Here is a 17,624-nt window from a genome sequence, read left to right on the forward strand (position 1 = left end):
GCCAGAACGAGTCATGCATCTCGTAATTCGAGGGACAGGTGAGTGCATTCGTTCCGATGAATGTCGGACATGTACAGTCGTATCGTCGCAGAGAGTCTGACAGAGTCTGTGTAGTTTTGGTCTAAACAGAAATTCTCAAGATGGGAGCCGCACAGCCTCGTTGCCGATGCGCGCCTTCCACAACCACATTCTGTCAGATCAACGTACAGCCTGCGATACGCATAGAGCTACTTAATGTTTGGGGAGACCAGCACACGAAGCCAGCCTTTCCTTCTCCATGACCGCGTCGAAGACCAAGAAGAACCACCTGCAAGTCGGCGCCCAGGCGCCCCCGCCGTTCCCACAGCCGCAACCGGCCCCGGCGTCACTACCACCCCCCCCTCCAGCTCAGGCTCGGACTCTTCCACGCCACGATAAGCCTGCTCAACATCATCGGCACTATAAAAGGAGTGTCGTATACGATGCATACGACATCACGCACCCCCCGCAACATCCAGGGCACGGGTGGACACGCTTCGTTTGCGTTTCGGACACACATTGCATTCGTTTCCCGGTTCCCGCTGGAGATGTGCTGCTGCACAGCGGGGATCTGACAGAGCACGGTACGCTCAAAGATCTAGAAAGCAGCCTCGACTGGTTGAAGTCACTTTCACATCCGGTCAAGTTGTGAGTATCCGGCGCTCGCGAACCATTTGGCGCGCGACTGATCACCAAGTCCACCACAGCTTCATCGCAGGCAATCACGATGTACGCTTGGTTCGAGCGTACATTCGTTTAAAACTAGGGACTGACTCATCTTCAATAGATCTGTCTAGATCCCCGCTTCCTAGAAGGAGGCTCGCATCGCAAATACAGACCACGGAGAGTCCATGACAAGGTGAACGAGATCCAATTATGTTTGGCCACATGGACTCACACATTGTCATACAGGACATCAGTGACGCTTGCAGGCTGGTCAGAAGCGAGTCGTTGCGGAGAGCCGGACTTTATTACGTCGAACATGAAACGGTGCTCTACACCACAAAAGGCGGCAAGGTATACAGTATCTACGGATCTCCGGTACGCCGCACCCCCGAGTGCCCCATAAATGTCCCAGAAGTACTAGTTCTGACGCTCTCCCCTACTCAGTCCTCCGTCATTTATCACTACAATGGCGCCTTCCAGTACCCCGCCGGCCATGGCAGAGCTCTCTACGACGCCGTCCCGCCTACGACCGACATCCTTATGACGCACTCTCCCGCGCACGGCATCTGCGACCTCACGAAGCACGGCGCACACGGCGGCTGCCGCGATCTCGCACGGCGGCTCGAACACAGCGACCTCCGCCACTGCCGTCTCCATGCCTTCGGGCATATCCACGAAGGCCACCGCGTCGAGACTGTGGGCAAAAGCGAGCGGAACCCGAGCGGGCGGGTGTGCGCGAACGCGGCGCTTCCGAACGTGCCGCTGCCGGTCATCGTGGACCTGCAGGATTAGCGTGCATGTAGTTGTAGGACAAGGTCCCGATTCTCCTCGTTATCTGTCGATACCCTGTCTACTGTTATATTTCGGCGACATACGATGCAGCTCGCCCGACATGCTCTTCTCTGAGGTGCTACCATATACCAGATATCAGATCTCCTCTCTGCCCTTGTCTTCCTGTAGGAAGTCCTATGCGCTACCGGGTCCTCCACCGACAAGCCCAAAGATGTCGAGATGAGCGAGGCTGTCGGGAGTCGAAGGTAGAGTGACGTTCACGACCATGAACCGCCTGTTGAGCGCCACATACGTCGGCGAGTCCGTCTCGAGGTGTCTGCGCACAGCGTCAGTACTCTCATGTCCGATCGACTACCGCCGGACGTACACGCTGCTCATTGCGCCGACGTTCACAATCCTGGCATGCGTCCGTCAGCACACGCGGGCAGGAAGCTGGAGAAGCGCGACGCACCCGACACCCTGGATGCGCAGGTATGCAAACGTGCCGTCGACCGCCCACTTCACCGGCACGTTCACCTCCGTGAAGATCGTGTCGTTCGCGGCCGCGTTGAACGTGTTATCCCGATCTCGCGCTCCCCGGGAGGAAAGTCGCGGCGAGGGTCCCGTTCGGGTCGAGAGGCTGCCGCTGCTCGGGCCAAGAGATGTCGGTGGGGCCGGGTGAGCAATCGGAGTCGGCACGGACGGGTGGCCGCGTTCGAACCGGAGCGGAGGAAACACCCGAAAGGCCGATTGGGAGGCGCACGCAGTGGCGGAATGAATGGCGGTGGACGCGAGAACAAGGTTAGCGCACTGGGCCGACTCGGAGAGAACGGAGACGCACGAGATGAGCGGTGCGAGCAGCCGTTGGCCGTAAGGCCTTGTATGACCCCAGAGGAGGGGTCGAGCCCGAACGAGCCCGTGAAGAGGTGCTCAAACTGAGGCAACAGTGCGTCCGCGGCGATGACGGGGCTCGCGGCGAGAGTGAGCAGAGCGGCGGTGAGGGCGGAAGGGAAGAACTTCATTGGTGCGTTGGGTTTGGAGTGGGTGCTGTGAGGACGGGTCTCCATGCCGCCCTTTTATGTCAGACAGTACGAGCGTTGAAGATGCCCGTTCGACCGGGCTTGGTCAGCAAGACGTACTCCCAGTCCTGTCGCAGCTCTAGTCCGATGGCCGAATTCAAGCCGCCGCCGGGTCCAGATCTAGTACCTGATGATCAATACGACGTTTAATGACCATTTCTGCACCAGAAAATAGAGTCGTACGCACTCGCAAGATTTCACTTTCGGTTGCCCGTGCCACCCGAGTGACGAGTGGCTCGGGCAGCGCACCGATTGAGTAGGTTGTGGATACCGAAGAAGGTTCCGTCCAGCCTCGGCATCAACATCCATGTCAATGTTCTTGAGACCCCCGCGAGGGACTCTGACAAGGCTGCGCCGTGACTCAAGCTAAACGTTGATGACACACTCAGTGGCGTGCTGTAAGCCAGAACATCTAGTATTGTTGATGGTACATACAACAGCAGCGCTTTACGCCTGCAGGTAGCGCATGCAAACGTTTCACCGCATTCACCGGACTAGACACGGCAGTTGTCCAGGTTGAAGATGAGGATGTCCTCGCACCGACCTTCACGAGCTCGTCCATCACGTCCGCAATCTTCTTCTTCTCAACCATCACGTTCACCGCGACCCAACCCGACTCCTCGAGGGGCTGATCGTCGGCGCGCGCCGTCCAGGGGTAATGACCGTGCGGCGGGCAGGGAGTCTCGGCGGATGTTGTACTCGCAGACCACGTACTTGCCGGCAGCGACGACGCCCGCTATGCGGCTCGTGACAAGTCTGATGAGGGGTCCAGATCGGGGTGCTTTGTATTCGAGGATTTAATCAGGACAGCTTCCGTCTGAAGGACCGTCGCGATCGCATGCAGACCAGCTGCACGCATCGTGTCGCCAGACTCTGGGAAGGGAGGGGAAGTGCCGTTTGTTGGCGTCGTGATAAAGATGGAAGTGAAACAAGTTACTCACCGACGAGATCGACGATGCCATCCGCCAAACCTAGCGCACAGGCGGCCTCCACGCTCCCTCCGACGTACTCGATCTTCGTTCTGCTGTCGTCGGCAAGTTGTAGCCGGTCGTCGATGTTTTTGAAGTATTTCCCCGAGAGGATCTCGAAACTCGTAACAACACGCTTTCCCGCAAGCCCTTCTACGGTCTTGATGGGACCTGCCTCGGGCACTTGAACTTGCAACGCACATTTGCCGAAGCCGAGCTGTAGAATCTCGGTGACGAGTCCGCTCATCTCGGCCTCGAGGATGACGTCCTGTCCGGTGATACCGAGGTCGACATTACCCTTCCCGACGAAAGAAGGGATGTCAGATGCCGGAAGGAAGACCCTAGGGGATCCGTTAGACGTATAAGCGACCGAGCGTGGAAGGAGGACGAACAACGCGATGTTGTGGTTCTTGACGAGACATACATCGAGACGGGCGTGTCTTCGAAACTGGATATCAGCGCCTTCGGCTCTGTCAGAAATCTCCAATATCGGTCCAAGGAGGAGGATCTCACCGGAAAGCAGTTCCATACATTTCTCGTGCAGCCTGCCCTTCTTAGGGATGGCGAACAGGAGGCGTCCGTCAAGCGAGTCGACGTCTGCCTTCCGGTCAGTGGCAGGTTAGCGTCGATGTAGTATATACGCACTCATCGGGGCGACCGGGGGGTGGGGGGTGGGTACAGCGGAAAAGCGGCGGGGAGTCATTGTAACGGAGTTCTTCCAAGACGTTGACAGATTAGATCATCGACTTTTTCCCTGGCGGTAACTCTCCCCGGCCCGCTGGATCCCCTCCCGGTGACCCGAACTAATCCGCTTGGAGTCGCAGCCGGCTTGTATCTCTCTCTCTCCCTCTCCAGTTGCAGTCAACCGTACTTGAACGTCAACTACATTGTCCCGCCGCAAACTTCAAACGCCAAACCGACTTGCTGGGGCGCAACGCGTATGCACAGCGGACGCCACGCCAGTCGTCAGAGACAACAGCTACGTTGACCAGGGCCAGTACACTCCTTCGGCTCCGCAAGTATCGTGCTTCAGCGTTCCACATTTCCACCCCCATCTCAAGTATGTCTACTCCATGTTACAATGACATCGAAGAGTGACTAAATCACTCAAGAAGGTTCTCGTTCACGATGAATCCAGAGGCAACACGCTTGCCGAACGATATCCAGCGTCTTGTCATCGATATCTGCCGAGAGGACAAGATCACGCTCGCTGCTTGCAGTCTCGTCAGTCAAGCATGGAAGGGCTATGCTCGTGAACATCTACTCCGAACCATCGTCTTGAAATCTGGACCCAAGGACGGCGATCGTCGTATTCATGAATTCATCGGGTTCTTACAGGATCTCAAGGAAGTGGACTATACGAGGCACATCCGCGCATTACAACTCAAAGGACATTTCGGTGCTTTTTTTGACAATGCATTACCCACCCCGCTGTCAGTCGACGTTCTAGTCATCATCCTGAACCATCTCCCATCTCTCGACAAACTTCTCCTGGAGGACATGGCAATCACGGAGACGCTGACGTTCAAAGACGACACATCGCGCTCTACTATCCCGACCTGGATACGCCGTCCTCTAAAGTACCTGCGGATCGCCAACTACATGTCTGTTGTCGCAAGCCGACAGACGTTGCTCGCATTCGTATCGCTCTTCACTTCTCTCGATAATCTTGAAGTGCTTCTGCTGGCTACGTACGACGAGATAGGCGGGACTTTGGCCCAACATGCGAAACCTCCGGTTTTCTCCCGTCCCTCTGGATTTACCACCGTGCGGTCCCTTGACTTACAATTCATTCATATGGACGTTGCCGCCGACCTGTACACTCTACTTCGCCAGTCAGGCTCTCTCACAGGACCTTTACGTTCGCTGTGCCTGCGCTCTACGGCCCCTTATGAATTGCAATGGTTCATCTCAGTCCTAAAGAGGCTGGACCCCACTTGCGTTCCCTCGGGATTAAACTTCCTGCCGCTGCCGCTGCCAGTGTAATCGGTACGTCTAGCTGTAGCTCTTGAGATCAATGCTGAGATAAGCCTTCCTTCCAGACCCTTCGCAACTTCATCTCGGACACTGTCGCTCCCTCAAGTCTCTCTTCGTGGCTCACGATGAACAGGAAGCAGCGTGGCTCCAAGGTTCTCCTTTCTATGAAACATGTGGCCGTCTAATATACACTCTCCCAAACACCACCGACCTCCGCGCTTTCACGCTCGAGTTCAGCATTCCTCGGGATCCGGGCATGAGCGATGGAGAACAGTCGGCGGTTCTCTCCGATATATGCCCCGAGAATCTGGCAACCTTAGAAGACGCACTGCTCAAATTCATCCCAACGCTCCAACGTGTGAAAATCGTCTTTACCATGGATTCATTGCAGTCAATGTCACCTTGTATGCTTACGCTGAAGGACTGCATCTGGAACAGCCTTCCACGACTCCGTGACGCGGGTTTACTGGCGATCGAGTGGGAGCATGGTTGGTGGAACATGTAAACAGCTACTTATCGGCATAGGCAGAGCAAAGCAATATCGCCGTATTTTCGCGCTAAAAGGGTGGTCCGTTGGTATCCCACCACTTCTTCCACTCTCCTTCGAGCCTGTCCTCCGGCCAACGCTGCCTGATATCGTCCGCGCCTCGACTTCAACCCCCTCGCCACCGGCGCCCAGTCCCTCACCAACTTCCCGCACTTCTTCACAATCTCTCCACGGACAAGCACCATCTCCACGTCCTCGCTTGACGCGTAGAAGACAGCGCCGACCACTGGTTCCTCAACCCCACAGAGGTTCGGAGAGTTCGCGTTGAAGACAATGAGGTCGGCGCGCTTGCCCACCTCGATAGTGCCGATGATGTTCTCCATATTCAAGACTTCTGCACCTCCAAGGTTCCCAAGGCGGAAGACGTCGCCCGCGTTGTACTTGTTCTTGTATGGGGCCGGGGACTTGTTGGCGCGAACGTCAGCGTGGTGCATTCTGCGCTGCCACTGGAGCTGGACCCGCATCTGATCGAATAGGCTACTGCTGCATATAGTCACGACGTCCCACGCCATATATCCAGGTGAGCACGCTTTATCGCGGAACAAACGAGACGCTGACACGTACCACTACCAGACCACACTTGACTCCATGCTCGGTCCCTTCAAGGGCGACGGGGTATCCCTGTGCGGTCCCCAGCTCGCCCAGCGGCGTCGCCCCAATCCCCGCCCCGCTCTCCTTCAGCAGCTTCCACACCTCGTCCCCGGCCTCCGGACGCCCCTGCAGGTTGTTACAGTGCCCAAAGACCAAGTCCGGCCCAAGGAGGCCCACGTCTCGCCACGTCGTAATGTGAGCGTCCGCGAGCGCGTGCGCGGACACGACCTTGACACCCGCCACGCACGAAGCCGCGGTGCGCCTCCGCCCCAGCCTCGCCCCCGGCCCCGGATATGAGCGCGTCGTACGCGAGCCCGAGCGTGACGCGCCCGTCCGCGCGCAGGCTCCCGCCGGTCTCCCGCCCGAGGCGCGTGATGCGGTCGAGCCGCCGCGCGCGCGCGGCCGCGTCGTCGCCGAACTCCATCGCGGGGTACAGGCGCGTCGGCGCGGACTGCCGCGCGGGCGCCGGACTCAAGCACGGCGGCGAGCGCGGCGTCGAAGTGCGCGGGGCTCATCGTCGCCTGGAAGTGGTCGAGGAGGGTGGTGACGCCGTTGTGGAGGGGGTCGAGGCAGCCGGCGAGGGTGCCGATACGGACTTCGTCTGGGGTGATGTCGGGCTGGACGGTCCTGCGCCGCGTGTGGAGTGAGTGCGACTGTGTTACCTGGTGCGGAAGAGGCGGGACTGACCACGGCATCTTGATCATGTATTCAGTCATGAGGTAGCTGCCGGAGGTGCAATCTCGTTAGCCATGGAACGTCTGCAAAGCATGTCGTGTGTACTCGCTGTGGTTCCCCTGAGCACCGACATGAACAAATGGCTGCCAGAGCTTGTGTCAGTCATGTACAGCGCGAAAATAGCTTCGAACGCACCGGTGAGTGTCAATGAAGCCGGGCGTGATCCACTTGTCCGTGCAGTCGATGACCGCCTCGATCTTGGTCATCGTCGTTCCTTCCACGAGGAGGTCTCCGTAGAACGTCTGAACGCCGTCGTTGCCCTTGACGCTTGTCGCGATCTTCCCCCCTTTGAGAAGGTACTTGGGCATGTACTTGGGCATGGCGGTGAGTGGTTATGTAATAGGCTGGTGAGACACTGTCTTGCAAAGGTCTATACCTCCCGCCTCCAGTAGATGTCCTTGACTGATATGGTCCTGCGTCGAGAGCAAGATCCAGCTGTAGGCGTCAGTCATAATTTATAAACCAACAAGGTTCGACCTATTTTGACGCTCCGAGTCATGGCTCGAGCGACGGGTTCGGGTTCTACATGGCCCACTCACACGCGGATCGTCAACTCCGCAAAGACGGCCAGTAGGATCCGTGTATGAGCTTCGGCGGCGCCGGAGGTGTGTGCACATGGACGGAGCGCTACTATACAAGCTTTGATCCACGACTTTGATTCACGATGACTCGACTCGGAACTACGGATATCGGATCTCCGAGGATGCGGCTGGTGTGTCCTACGTCGTGTGATATCTTCAACATCGCAGTACTTGTCGTTTGACAATGTGGGGAGTAAATGTTCCTGGTGTGGTATTTTGGGGCGGTAGGACGCGATCGGGGCAAGTACAATGGCTACAGAAGTATCTACGCGAGTGGCCCGAGGTACGTTTGCACCTCTGGCGCCGACTCCAACACGACACTGGCCGATGCCGGCCTCGGGGGCCGGGACTGACATGACGTGGCATTTCGCGCAGCTGTGAAACCACGCGTCTCCGGCATTGGTGGTATATAGATTGGGCAAATAGTGCTCTGGTCGTCTCGGTTCATTCCTCGGCGACAAGAAGGTATGAGGAACCCATTTCGTCCACCACCGGCTGCCCCAGCGTTCGGTCGTGGCAAGGTCATCCCGGAGACGAGCGCTTGGTGAGTTGCGTATCCTTCCGGGCGCTCTTTGGCACGGTGGCACTGCAGCTTACTCCTCGACCGCCATGTGTGCACAGGCCGCTTTCGAGATTGTTGTTCTCTTGGCTAGACCCTTTCCTAGCCGTGGGGTTCTCGAGACCGCTCGAGAAAGACGGTGAGTTTCCAACCTGCCCCGCCCCGCCCATGACGCGTATCGTTCATCGCTGGCGTGTTCGCAGACTTTTGGACCTTGCCCGATCAACGTCTCACTGGACACCTAACCGACCTTATCGAGCGAGCATTCTACCGTCGATGTCGTCCCGAGGAACGTCCATCATTTACTCCGATGAAGGCCGATGCCGCGACGAGATCTCCGGAGCCATCCTCAAACGTCAATACTGATGGGTCCGAAGACACGACAGAGGGCAAGAACAGGCCCCAGCTCACATCTGAGCAGCCGACTGTAGCTACTCAACACAGCTCGAACCTGATGAAGGCTCTGCACAGTGTGTTCTGGAAGCAGTGGTGGACTGCTGGCATCTTCCTGCTGATCTCCGGTATGAGTTGTGTTACCCATTCCTCATTCAAACACCTGAGCTTGTTCGACCACAGACACATTGAACACAACGACACCGCTGGTCAATCAAATACTCTTGACATGGCTTACCAACTCATTTGTGTACTTCCGCGCAACTGACGAAGAGCGCGCGGCCTTCGGGTTGGAAACACCCCAAGGCATTGGATACGGGATCGGGCTCGCTTTCGCTATCTTCGTCATGCAAGGCGCGTTGCCTACAGTATTTGAATACTCCGACTGCTGATCTACGATTTTTGGTACAGAGGCATCTAGTCTAGTGCGTTTATTACTTCGCTTCGCTGCAGAGCACAGCTGAGGTTCCCACTCTAGTTTTCAAACCATTACCAGATGCGTGCGTTAGAGCTCCTCTCTCTCCTTGCGGCGCTCATGATCTCATGGTTTGTTCTTATTCACAGTCGCCATGACGAACGGCATCTGTCTTCGTACTAGTGTATGAGTCATTTTCAGCGCGTGCAGCCGAAAGAATCTGACTGACCACTCGCCGTGCAGGTCATCGGCGCAGTCTTCCGCAAGTCGCTACGTCTCAGCGGCAGGGCTCGTCTCAAGCACAACGTGGGCCAAATCACAACGATGATCTCCACGGATGCCACCCGGCTCGACCACAACAGCCAGACACTTCACAAGTTCGTCGCGTCCTTGTCCTCGCACTTCCACGCTACTGACTGTCGTCCAGCGTGTGGGTTGCCCCCATTCAGGTACATAATCCATGTGGTCCCCGTCTTTCCACTTCTCTGAGATGGTTGATAGATCGCCATCGGCATCGGTCTGCTCATCCGTAACGTGAGAATAACATTGAGGCCGCTTTTATACCCTCTTATTAGCGTTGCACAGATTGGTGTTGCGGGTGTTGTCGGTGTTGGCGTAAGTCACACCGCTCTCTATCCGATGGGGTCATAATCACTCGTTTTTAGGTGCTCCTCCTCGGTTTCCCGGTTCAAGTCATCTTGGCTGCCATAATGTTTTCTCAACGCAAGAAGGGTGTCGCCATCACTGATCAGCGCGTCCGCGCGACGACCGAGGTGTTCTCCGGTATCCGCCTCATCAAGTACTTTGCCTGGGAGTCCTTCTATGCCCGCCAAGTTGGCGATCTTCGTGCTCAAGAGATTCGAACAGTGCGTGCCCTAGAGTGAGTCGCTACAGCATCGTTCGGCATGCCTTGCCCCCTGCTCACCTATTCACCTGATTGAGGATCTCTCGTTCGGGCCTCATCGGTACGGTCTCCGTCACGCCTACCATTGCCACGATTTTGTCGATTGTACGTTGAGTGCATACAAAGGGGCATAGCGACTTCATGCTGACGCGACATGATGCAGGTAGTCTTTTCATTGCGCAATGGCAGCTTTGATGTCGCCACTGTATTCTCCTCGGTGCAATTCCTTGCGGTACGTCGCGTATTGTATAGAAGCCTCGCGACTGTATCTAAAACACCTCTACAGATCATTCGCGCACCCCTCACACTCCTCCCTATCGTTCTCGCCCAAGCCACCGATGCTTCGGTGGCCCTCAAACGCATCAGCGACTTCTTGTGCGCGGAAGAGCTCGAAATCCCCTACCTGATCGATGAGGGCTCTGCCAACGCCATCTCCGTCGACGGAGACTTCACGTGGGACCCTGCGCCTAAGGAAGAGACCAAGGACTCGGCCGTCCTCGCCTCCGAAGACAAAAGTAAGAGTAAGGACAAGGTCAAGGATGAAATCTTACCGACTACCGCCGAGAAGGAAACCCAAGTCAAGGAAGAGAAGGAGGAGAAGCCTTTCACACTTGAGGGCTTGAGGCTCAACATTCCCAAGGGGCGTTCGTGGCCATAGTCGGACGTGTTGGATCTGGCAAGGTGGGCGGTTCATTGACTCGTTTCTTTCCGGCGCGTGCTGACAGCGGAGGGTGCTTCACAGAGCTCTGTACTGCAAGCGATGATTGGGGAGATGCGCAAGGTCCGTGGCGAATGCGTCTTCTCGTCGGAGGCCGCATATGTTCCCCAAACGGCTTGGATCATGAACGCAACTCTCCGGCAAAACATCGTGTTCGGGAAAGAGGAAAACGACGCACAGTGAGTACAGCTCCTTTCTTGCACCATCCACACTCTGGTCACTAACATCCGCTCATAGATTCCGCGACATTGTCAAAGCATGCTGCCTCGAGCCTGACCTCGAGATGCTCCCGATGGCGAGGCTACCGAAATCGGCGAGAAAGGCATCAACCTCTCTGGCGGTCAAAAGGCCCGCGTTTCCCTCGCGCGCGCTGCTTATTCTGGCGCCGAGATCGTGCTTATGGACGACTCGCTCTCCGCCGTCGACGCCTACGTCGGCAAGACCCTGCTCGACACCCTAATCCTGCGTGGTCCCTCGCGGACAAGACCCGTGTTCTCGTCACACACTCCTTGCACGTTCTCGACCGCACGGACTACATTTACGTCATGGACGAGGGCAAGATCGTCGAGCAGGGCACGTACGCAGAGCTCATGGCCAATGGTCTCACGTTCTCGCGCCTCATTGAGGAATACGGGTCCGAAGAGCGCCAGGAGAAGGTTGTGGCAACTGAGGAGACCACGAGGGACGCTGCAGCCGACACTACAGACTCGAATGCCCCCGCGAAGGCGACGGACGCGCTCATGCAAGACGAGGAGCGGATCAAGGCTCAGTGTCCTGGTCGGTCTACGTGAGGTACTTCCAGTACTGCGGCGGGGTCATGATCATGCCCCTCATCCTGCTGTGGATCATCCTTTTCCAAGCTGCCACGGGTGCGTATTTCGTCTGCCCTCGGGGTCGGGGGCCGATGAGCTCATGCTGGCACCAGTTGGGGACACGCTTTGGTTGAGCTTCTGGACGGGCCAAAAGGTCCCAGGTTTTTCGCAAGCCGATTACATCGGGGTGTACTCCTCGTTAGGCGTCGCAAGTGGGGTCTTCCAGTTCGCGCTCAGTATGACCATCAGGTGAGCTTTGGCAGTACTCTTCACGAGGAACGCACTGACTTACCGACTATCTCTAGTCTGGCGGGTTTGACTGGGGGTCTCAAGATATACAAGGCCGCATTCAACGCAGTCGTTCGGTCCCCTGTTTCCTTCTTTGACACTACTCCGATGGGTGCGTGCTCAATTGAGGGTCTGACTACCTTCTGGCTAACCTCTATGCTTGGTAACAGGTCGCATCATTGCCCGTTTCTCCAAGGATCAAGACACTATCGACCAGGAGCTGGCCATTTACGGCGTCGTGGTATGTGTATATTTCCCTCTGAACGCGAGCTTATGACTGATCGCACTTCATTTGCACCAGCTACTTACTCTCATCAGGTCTGTTTTCTCTGAACATCCTCTCAGTGGTGTACTCAATCCGTCGTCTAGTACTGTCTTCGGAACTGCCGCACTGGTCTTCTACACCTTCCCGCTGCTCGGTCTCATCTTCATCCCGATGATTATCTTCTACACCTTGGTGGCAATGTACTACACTCGGAGCTCTGTCGAGACGAAGCGCATTGACTCCATCTTGCGTTCGGGTCTCTACGCTTCCTATTCAGGTATGTTTACCTCCTATTTGTCGACCTCATGTCTGAGTCGTGAAACCGCAAATGCAGAGACCTTGACCGGGTTAAGCTCCGTTCGAGCTTACCGTGCTCAGGCGAGTCGCTGAGTATCTACGCCCACGACGTTCTGACTTATAGTTTCTTCAGGACCGTTTCGTCCGCAAGTCCGATCAGGGCCTCGACGAGGAGAACCGCGCATACTACATGACGCTCGCCCTCCAGCGCTGGCTAGCGATCCGACTCGATATTCTCGGCAACATCCTCATCCTCGGTATCTGTCTCTTCGCGGCTGGCTTCCGGACATCTGTCGATCCTAGCAAGATTGGTGTCGTGCTGACGTACTCTCTCAGCAGTATGTCTTTTCTGTTTCTCTCATCGTGTTTTGACTAATGGCGTTGATATCCCCAGTCACTCAAATCTTTTGTGGGTCTCCTCTCCGGTCCCTGCTCAAGCGACCGACTCGCTCATGCAAATATCTCTTCAGCGGCCATTGTCTCCACCTACGCCCAGAACGAGCAGAACTTCAACGCCGTCGAGCGCGTGCTCTACTACATCGACCTCCCTTCGGAAGGCGCACCAACGACTCCAGACGATCCTCCGCCGTCATGGCCCGAGCACGGTGCGGTCGAGTTCAAAGACGTCGAGATGGCGTACCGCCCCGGGCTCCCCACCGTGCTCAAGGGCGTCTCCTTCCGCGCGGAGCCCGGCGAGAAGGTCGGCATCGTCGGCCGCACGGGCGCGGGCAAGAGCTCGCTCATGCAAGCGCTTTTCCGGATTGTCAACGCACAGGCGGGACGATCGAGGTCGACGGCGTGGACGTCGCGACGGTCGGGCTAGACGTGCTCCGGGAACGGCTCGCGCTCGTGCCGCAGGACAGTCTGCTGTTCAAGGGAACGCTGCGGGAGAATCTGTGAGTGTATCCGCAGCTGACGCGGCTCTCGTTTCGCGCTGACAAGTGGGTGGGCGACGCAGAGATCCGATGAAGACGAGGACAGATGCGGAGCTGATCGAGGCGCTGAGGCGCGCGTGGTTGCTGCCGAAGGAGGGCAATCCGGTCGACTCCGCCACGGATGCTAAGTTCAGTCTCGACGCGGCGGTCGGCGATGAGGGATCCAACTACAGTCAGGGCGAGAAGCAGTTGCTCGCACTATGCAGGGCGCTTGTCAAGAACAGTCAGATCATCGTTCTGGTGAGTCCCGCGGTACCCTGTAAGATCCAAGCAAGTGTCTGATGAATATTTCTTGAAACTTCAGGATGAAGCTACGAGCAACGTCGATGTCGAAACGGACGCCAAAGTTCAGCGCACGATCCAGAAGGAGTTCAAGTCCTCCACTCTTCTGTGCATCGCTCATCGGCTGAATACCATCGGTACGCTCCCCCACATCGCGGTTGGCCGAGTGCGCCCTGACCGTCCACGCAGTGTACTATGATCGCATTCTCGTCATGGATGGCGGCCGCGTTGCCGAGTTCGACACGCCCCTTGCTCTCTTCGACCGCGAGGACTCCATCTTCCGCTCTTTGTGCAACGAGGCCAATCTTTCACGCCAGGATATCATCAAGATCCGCGCGAGCGTCCACACTCACGGCGCTCTCTCTTCCACGCCTCCTACCACTACGTCGTTGGCTCAGCCTGGATATACCACTGCCGCACCTCCAGGGATCGGAGCTTCCACATCTACTGCTCTGGTGGAGAAGCCTGCGACATACGTCGTTGATGCTGTCTCGGATGCCGCTGCAGCGTCTGGAGAATATACCTTGTGACGGCCCGTCAGTTACCCCTCGATGAGATACCCATGATGAACTGTTTGAAATATTTACTCCATCCCCACTCCTGCGCCCACTCTCCTCAACCTACACGCCTTCGCACTCGAGCCCTTCGACCACCACTCCTCTAATCCCCACTCTTTCAACCCCCACTCCCTCATGCATGCGCTCGCTATCATACGCTATCCACTCCCCGCTATAACTACATACCATCCCACCTTTCTCATCAGACCGGCATATGATCAAGGAGCCACGCTCTTTTTCTCTTCCGGAATATTGGATTGCGGTCGGATACAGCCAGCCAAGCGCCTCGAAGCATCGCCGCACAGCAGACGTCCGCTCCAACGACGTAGATTTAGACGCCCGTAGACGACTCTTTCCGCTGTTGGATTTTCGTGCACCCGCAGCTTGAGCAAAATGGGCGCGATATCACATGCCCAGCCCAGTCGAGGTTACTATACCCAGCCGACCCGTCGCGGAAGACCGGATATGGGTAGGTGGTTGACACTTCCGATAAGTAACCAGCCTGCGGTGTGTCGCAAGACGTGCGCCGAACAAACAAACAAACACGGTTCGCCTCCAGTCCCCAGTCTATAAAAGGTGCCCTCGCTGGGTCGTTCATCCTCATCCCCAACCCCCACCTTCCCCTCACTCCTCCTCCTCTTCTTCCCTTTTTCCCTCTCGACCTCGACCTCAGCACCTCCCTCGCCACTGACTACGCATCAGTCTCAACGCCGCCATCGTCAGCCTCCACGGCCCTCAACGCCTTCGACCAGTGCAAGACGTCGCCTCTCCCAACAACTTCACAACTGTCAGCCGCCGACACTGACCAGGCTTTTCTCTTCTCTCTCCACCCTTGCCACGCACTGTTGTGCTGACCTCTATGATGCAGTCGTTTTTTGCAGGTGTCGGCCGTCCGCGTGGGCCGAAGACTCGCCTCGCGAACCCGCAAGCGCCCTCGGTCTCCAATGCACACCGAAGACGCCCCGTCGTGGGTCCCGCAACGTGCGGCGGCGGTCCGCCTGTCTCAAGCGGGGTCTGGTCCTTTTTTTCTCAAGCCGTCCCCATGCGCGGAAGGCTCTCACGCTCCAGTGTCGGGCTGAGACATCAAGAGCGAGCTTGGGGCTCAGGTACTCGACGCAAGTCTGTCCCCCGAAGACGGCGTGAGTTGAAGCCGGAAGCCCGGCGCCCATCAAGAGGAGTCTGGTCCCTTTTTTTCTCAAGCCGTCCCCATGCGCGGAAGGCTCTCGTCGCTCCAGTGTCGAGCCGAGATATCAAGAGCGAGCTTGGGGCTCAGGCACGCGACGCAAATCTGACTCCCGAAGGCGGCGAAGATGCATGCGAAGGTCAGTCTGGAAGGTATGTCGTTTCCTTTCCCGAGGGGGGGCGGGCGCGCCGGTTGGGGTGGCCCGTCCTGGCGCAGACCTTTTCGTGGTCCTCGGGATAAGTACCGCTGGGGGGCGTCCAGGACGCTCGCCAGTGGGAAACCAACATGCGCCGAATCTCTTCTCTTTGTTTCGTCTAGTGCGTATGCCGTACATGTGTACCCTCTTACTACTACGAAGCTCCGAATGTTATGCACCGCACACGCTCGCAAATAAGAGCCCACCACCTTTCATGGAACTGACTCTGGCAAGGTGAGCCGTGTTCCTTTTATCAAGTCGTCCCAGATGTATGGCACGCATATCATAATCAAGGCTCTTTACTACTACCACACGGGCGACCCGAAGGTGTCCCACCACTTCTTCCACTCTCCTTCAAGCTTGTTGGCCGACCACCGCTCGCGGATCGCGTCAGCGTGCTTCCTCAGCTCCATGGCCACCGGACCCCAGCTCCGAACCAGCTTCCCGTTCTTCTTCACCATCTCCCCATCCACGAACACCGTCTCGACGTCCTCGCTCCCGGCGTGGAAGGCCACTCCCGTGACCGGGTCTGCTGCCCCTCCAAGGTTGGGCGTGTTGGTGTCGAACACGAGCAGGTCCGCCCGCTTCCCCACCTCGACCGTTCCGATCACGTCCCCCATGTTCAAGCACTCCGCCCCTCCGAGAGTCGCGAGCCGGAAGACGTCCGCGGAGTTCCACTCGTTCTTGTACGGGAGCGCGAGCTTGTTCTTGCGGATGTTCTCGTGCGTGGCCCCGCGCGACCACTGGAGCTGCGTGCGCATCTGCGTGAACATGTCTCCGCCGTTGATCGACACCGCGTCCTGCGCCATCCCGAGCCCAAGCCCGTCAGCCCGTCTCCCGGCACATCCACCACGCCCGAGCGAACGACTCACCGCTCCCAGCCCGCACTTGACCCCGCGCGCGAGCGCCTCCAACGCGACCGGGTTCCCGTGCCCCATCCCGAGCTCGTCCACAGGCGTCGCGCCGATCCCCGCCCCGCTCTCCTTCAGCACCTTCCACACCGCGTCCTCGGGGTCCGCGCGCCCCTGCAGGCTGTTGCAGTGCGAGAACACCACGTCGGGCCCGATGAGCCCCGCGTCGCGCCAGGCCGTGATGTGCTCGTCGACGAGCGCGTGCGCGGTCACGATTCGCGCCCCGGCCGCCCGCGCCGCGCGCACGAACTCGACGTGCGGCGCCACATCTGCGCCGCGCAGGACGTCGTACGCGAGCCCGAGCGTCACGCGCCCGTCCGCGCGCAGCTCCGGGGCGAGCGAGGTGAGCGCGTCGAGCTGCCACGCGCGCGCGGCGGCGTCGTCCGCGAACTCCATCGAAGGGTACAGGCGCGTGGGCGCGGACTGCCGCGCGGGGGCCCAGACGACGCGCGCGCCGGACTCGAGCGTGGCGGCGAGCGCGGCGTCGAGGTGCGCGCGCGTGTTCGCGGCGTGGAAGTGGTCGAGGAGGGTGGTGACGCCGTTGTGGAGGGCGTCGAGGCAGCCGGCGAGGGTGCCGATGCGGACCTCGTCCGGAGTGAGGTCGCCCTGGACGGTCCTGTAGAGTGCGACGGTCGGGCGTCGTGCTCGAACGTGGATGGAGAGCTGCGCGGAGGGACGCACCAGGACTCCTTGATGAAGTATTCGGTCAGCAGCCAGCTGCGGCGTGAATGTGATGTCAGGGTGGGCTCGAGAATGGCGGCGGCGGCGTTCCAGTGCTCACTCGCAATGGTTGCCGCGCATGACGGCCATGAAGACATGGCTTTAGAAGGACGTCCGGAGTCAGCATGCCAGCAAGGTTTCGAGGAACACCTGTCGCGTACCGGTGCGTGTCCACGAAACCCGGAGTAATCCACTTGTCTGTACAGTCAATGACCTCCACGCCAGCCTCGGGTGCCATGTTCTCCTCGATCTTGGT

General features: G+C 58.1%; 5 protein-coding genes across 5 annotated transcripts; 2 read left to right on the top strand and 3 right to left on the bottom strand.

Annotated features, from left to right (window-relative positions):
* Window positions 1-277: 277 nt before the first annotated feature.
* BXZ73DRAFT_47125 (Metallo-dependent phosphatase) lies at window positions 278-1,476 on the top strand (the record flags this gene model as incomplete). Its single annotated transcript, XM_048019816.1, has 5 exons — window positions 278-666; window positions 726-747; window positions 806-877; window positions 931-1,059; window positions 1,129-1,476. 5 exons carry the CDS (start codon window positions 278-280, stop codon window positions 1,474-1,476), a joined length of 960 nt encoding a protein of 319 aa, XP_047877791.1.
* A 1,552-nt stretch (window positions 1,477-3,028) lies between these two features.
* On the bottom strand, window positions 3,029-5,561 carry BXZ73DRAFT_90140 (ATP phosphoribosyltransferase; the record flags this gene model as incomplete). Its single annotated transcript, XM_048025521.1, has 9 exons — window positions 3,029-3,067; window positions 3,100-3,162; window positions 3,198-3,216; window positions 3,249-3,315; window positions 3,476-3,843; window positions 3,895-3,964; window positions 4,016-4,103; window positions 5,440-5,470; window positions 5,557-5,561. 9 exons carry the CDS (start codon window positions 5,559-5,561, stop codon window positions 3,029-3,031), a joined length of 750 nt encoding a protein of 249 aa, XP_047877792.1.
* A 475-nt stretch (window positions 5,562-6,036) lies between these two features.
* Window positions 6,037-7,672, bottom strand: BXZ73DRAFT_77745 (Metallo-dependent hydrolase; the record flags this gene model as incomplete). Its single annotated transcript, XM_048022727.1, is given in 7 exon segments — window positions 6,037-6,105; window positions 6,167-6,478; window positions 6,591-6,845; window positions 6,865-7,068; window positions 7,097-7,244; window positions 7,305-7,340; window positions 7,488-7,672. 7 exon segments carry the CDS (start codon window positions 7,670-7,672, stop codon window positions 6,037-6,039), a joined length of 1,209 nt encoding a protein of 402 aa, XP_047877793.1.
* A 728-nt stretch (window positions 7,673-8,400) lies between these two features.
* BXZ73DRAFT_90141 (multidrug resistance-associated ABC transporter) lies at window positions 8,401-14,331 on the top strand (the record flags this gene model as incomplete). Its single annotated transcript, XM_048025522.1, has 31 exons — window positions 8,401-8,477; window positions 8,555-8,631; window positions 8,696-9,013; window positions 9,069-9,253; window positions 9,364-9,385; window positions 9,450-9,484; window positions 9,544-9,677; window positions 9,728-9,749; window positions 9,802-9,834; window positions 9,886-9,915; window positions 9,966-10,180; window positions 10,243-10,309; window positions 10,491-10,848; window positions 10,930-11,101; window positions 11,160-11,172; window positions 11,223-11,354; window positions 11,408-11,691; window positions 11,715-11,791; window positions 11,848-11,983; window positions 12,040-12,134; window positions 12,193-12,263; window positions 12,324-12,340; window positions 12,392-12,564; window positions 12,622-12,665; window positions 12,718-12,922; window positions 13,055-13,347; window positions 13,374-13,480; window positions 13,543-13,759; window positions 13,824-13,938; window positions 13,991-14,142; window positions 14,200-14,331. 31 exons carry the CDS (start codon window positions 8,401-8,403, stop codon window positions 14,329-14,331), a joined length of 4,008 nt encoding a protein of 1,335 aa, XP_047877794.1.
* Window positions 14,332-16,042: 1,711 nt separating this feature from the next.
* On the bottom strand, window positions 16,043-17,606 carry BXZ73DRAFT_101641 (Metallo-dependent hydrolase; the record flags this gene model as incomplete). The annotated part of the gene is made up of 5 exons (XM_048014967.1): window positions 16,043-16,537; window positions 16,610-17,264; window positions 17,330-17,365; window positions 17,430-17,468; window positions 17,530-17,606. 5 exons carry the CDS (start codon window positions 17,604-17,606, stop codon window positions 16,043-16,045), a joined length of 1,302 nt encoding a protein of 433 aa, XP_047877795.1.
* Between the last annotated feature and the right edge of the window lie 18 nt (window positions 17,607-17,624).

Source organism: Epithele typhae (assembly GCF_022376455.1).
Source record: "Epithele typhae strain CBS 203.58 chromosome Unknown BXZ73scaffold_25, whole genome shotgun sequence".
Classification (NCBI taxonomy): domain Eukaryota; kingdom Fungi; phylum Basidiomycota; class Agaricomycetes; order Polyporales; family Epitheliaceae; genus Epithele; species Epithele typhae.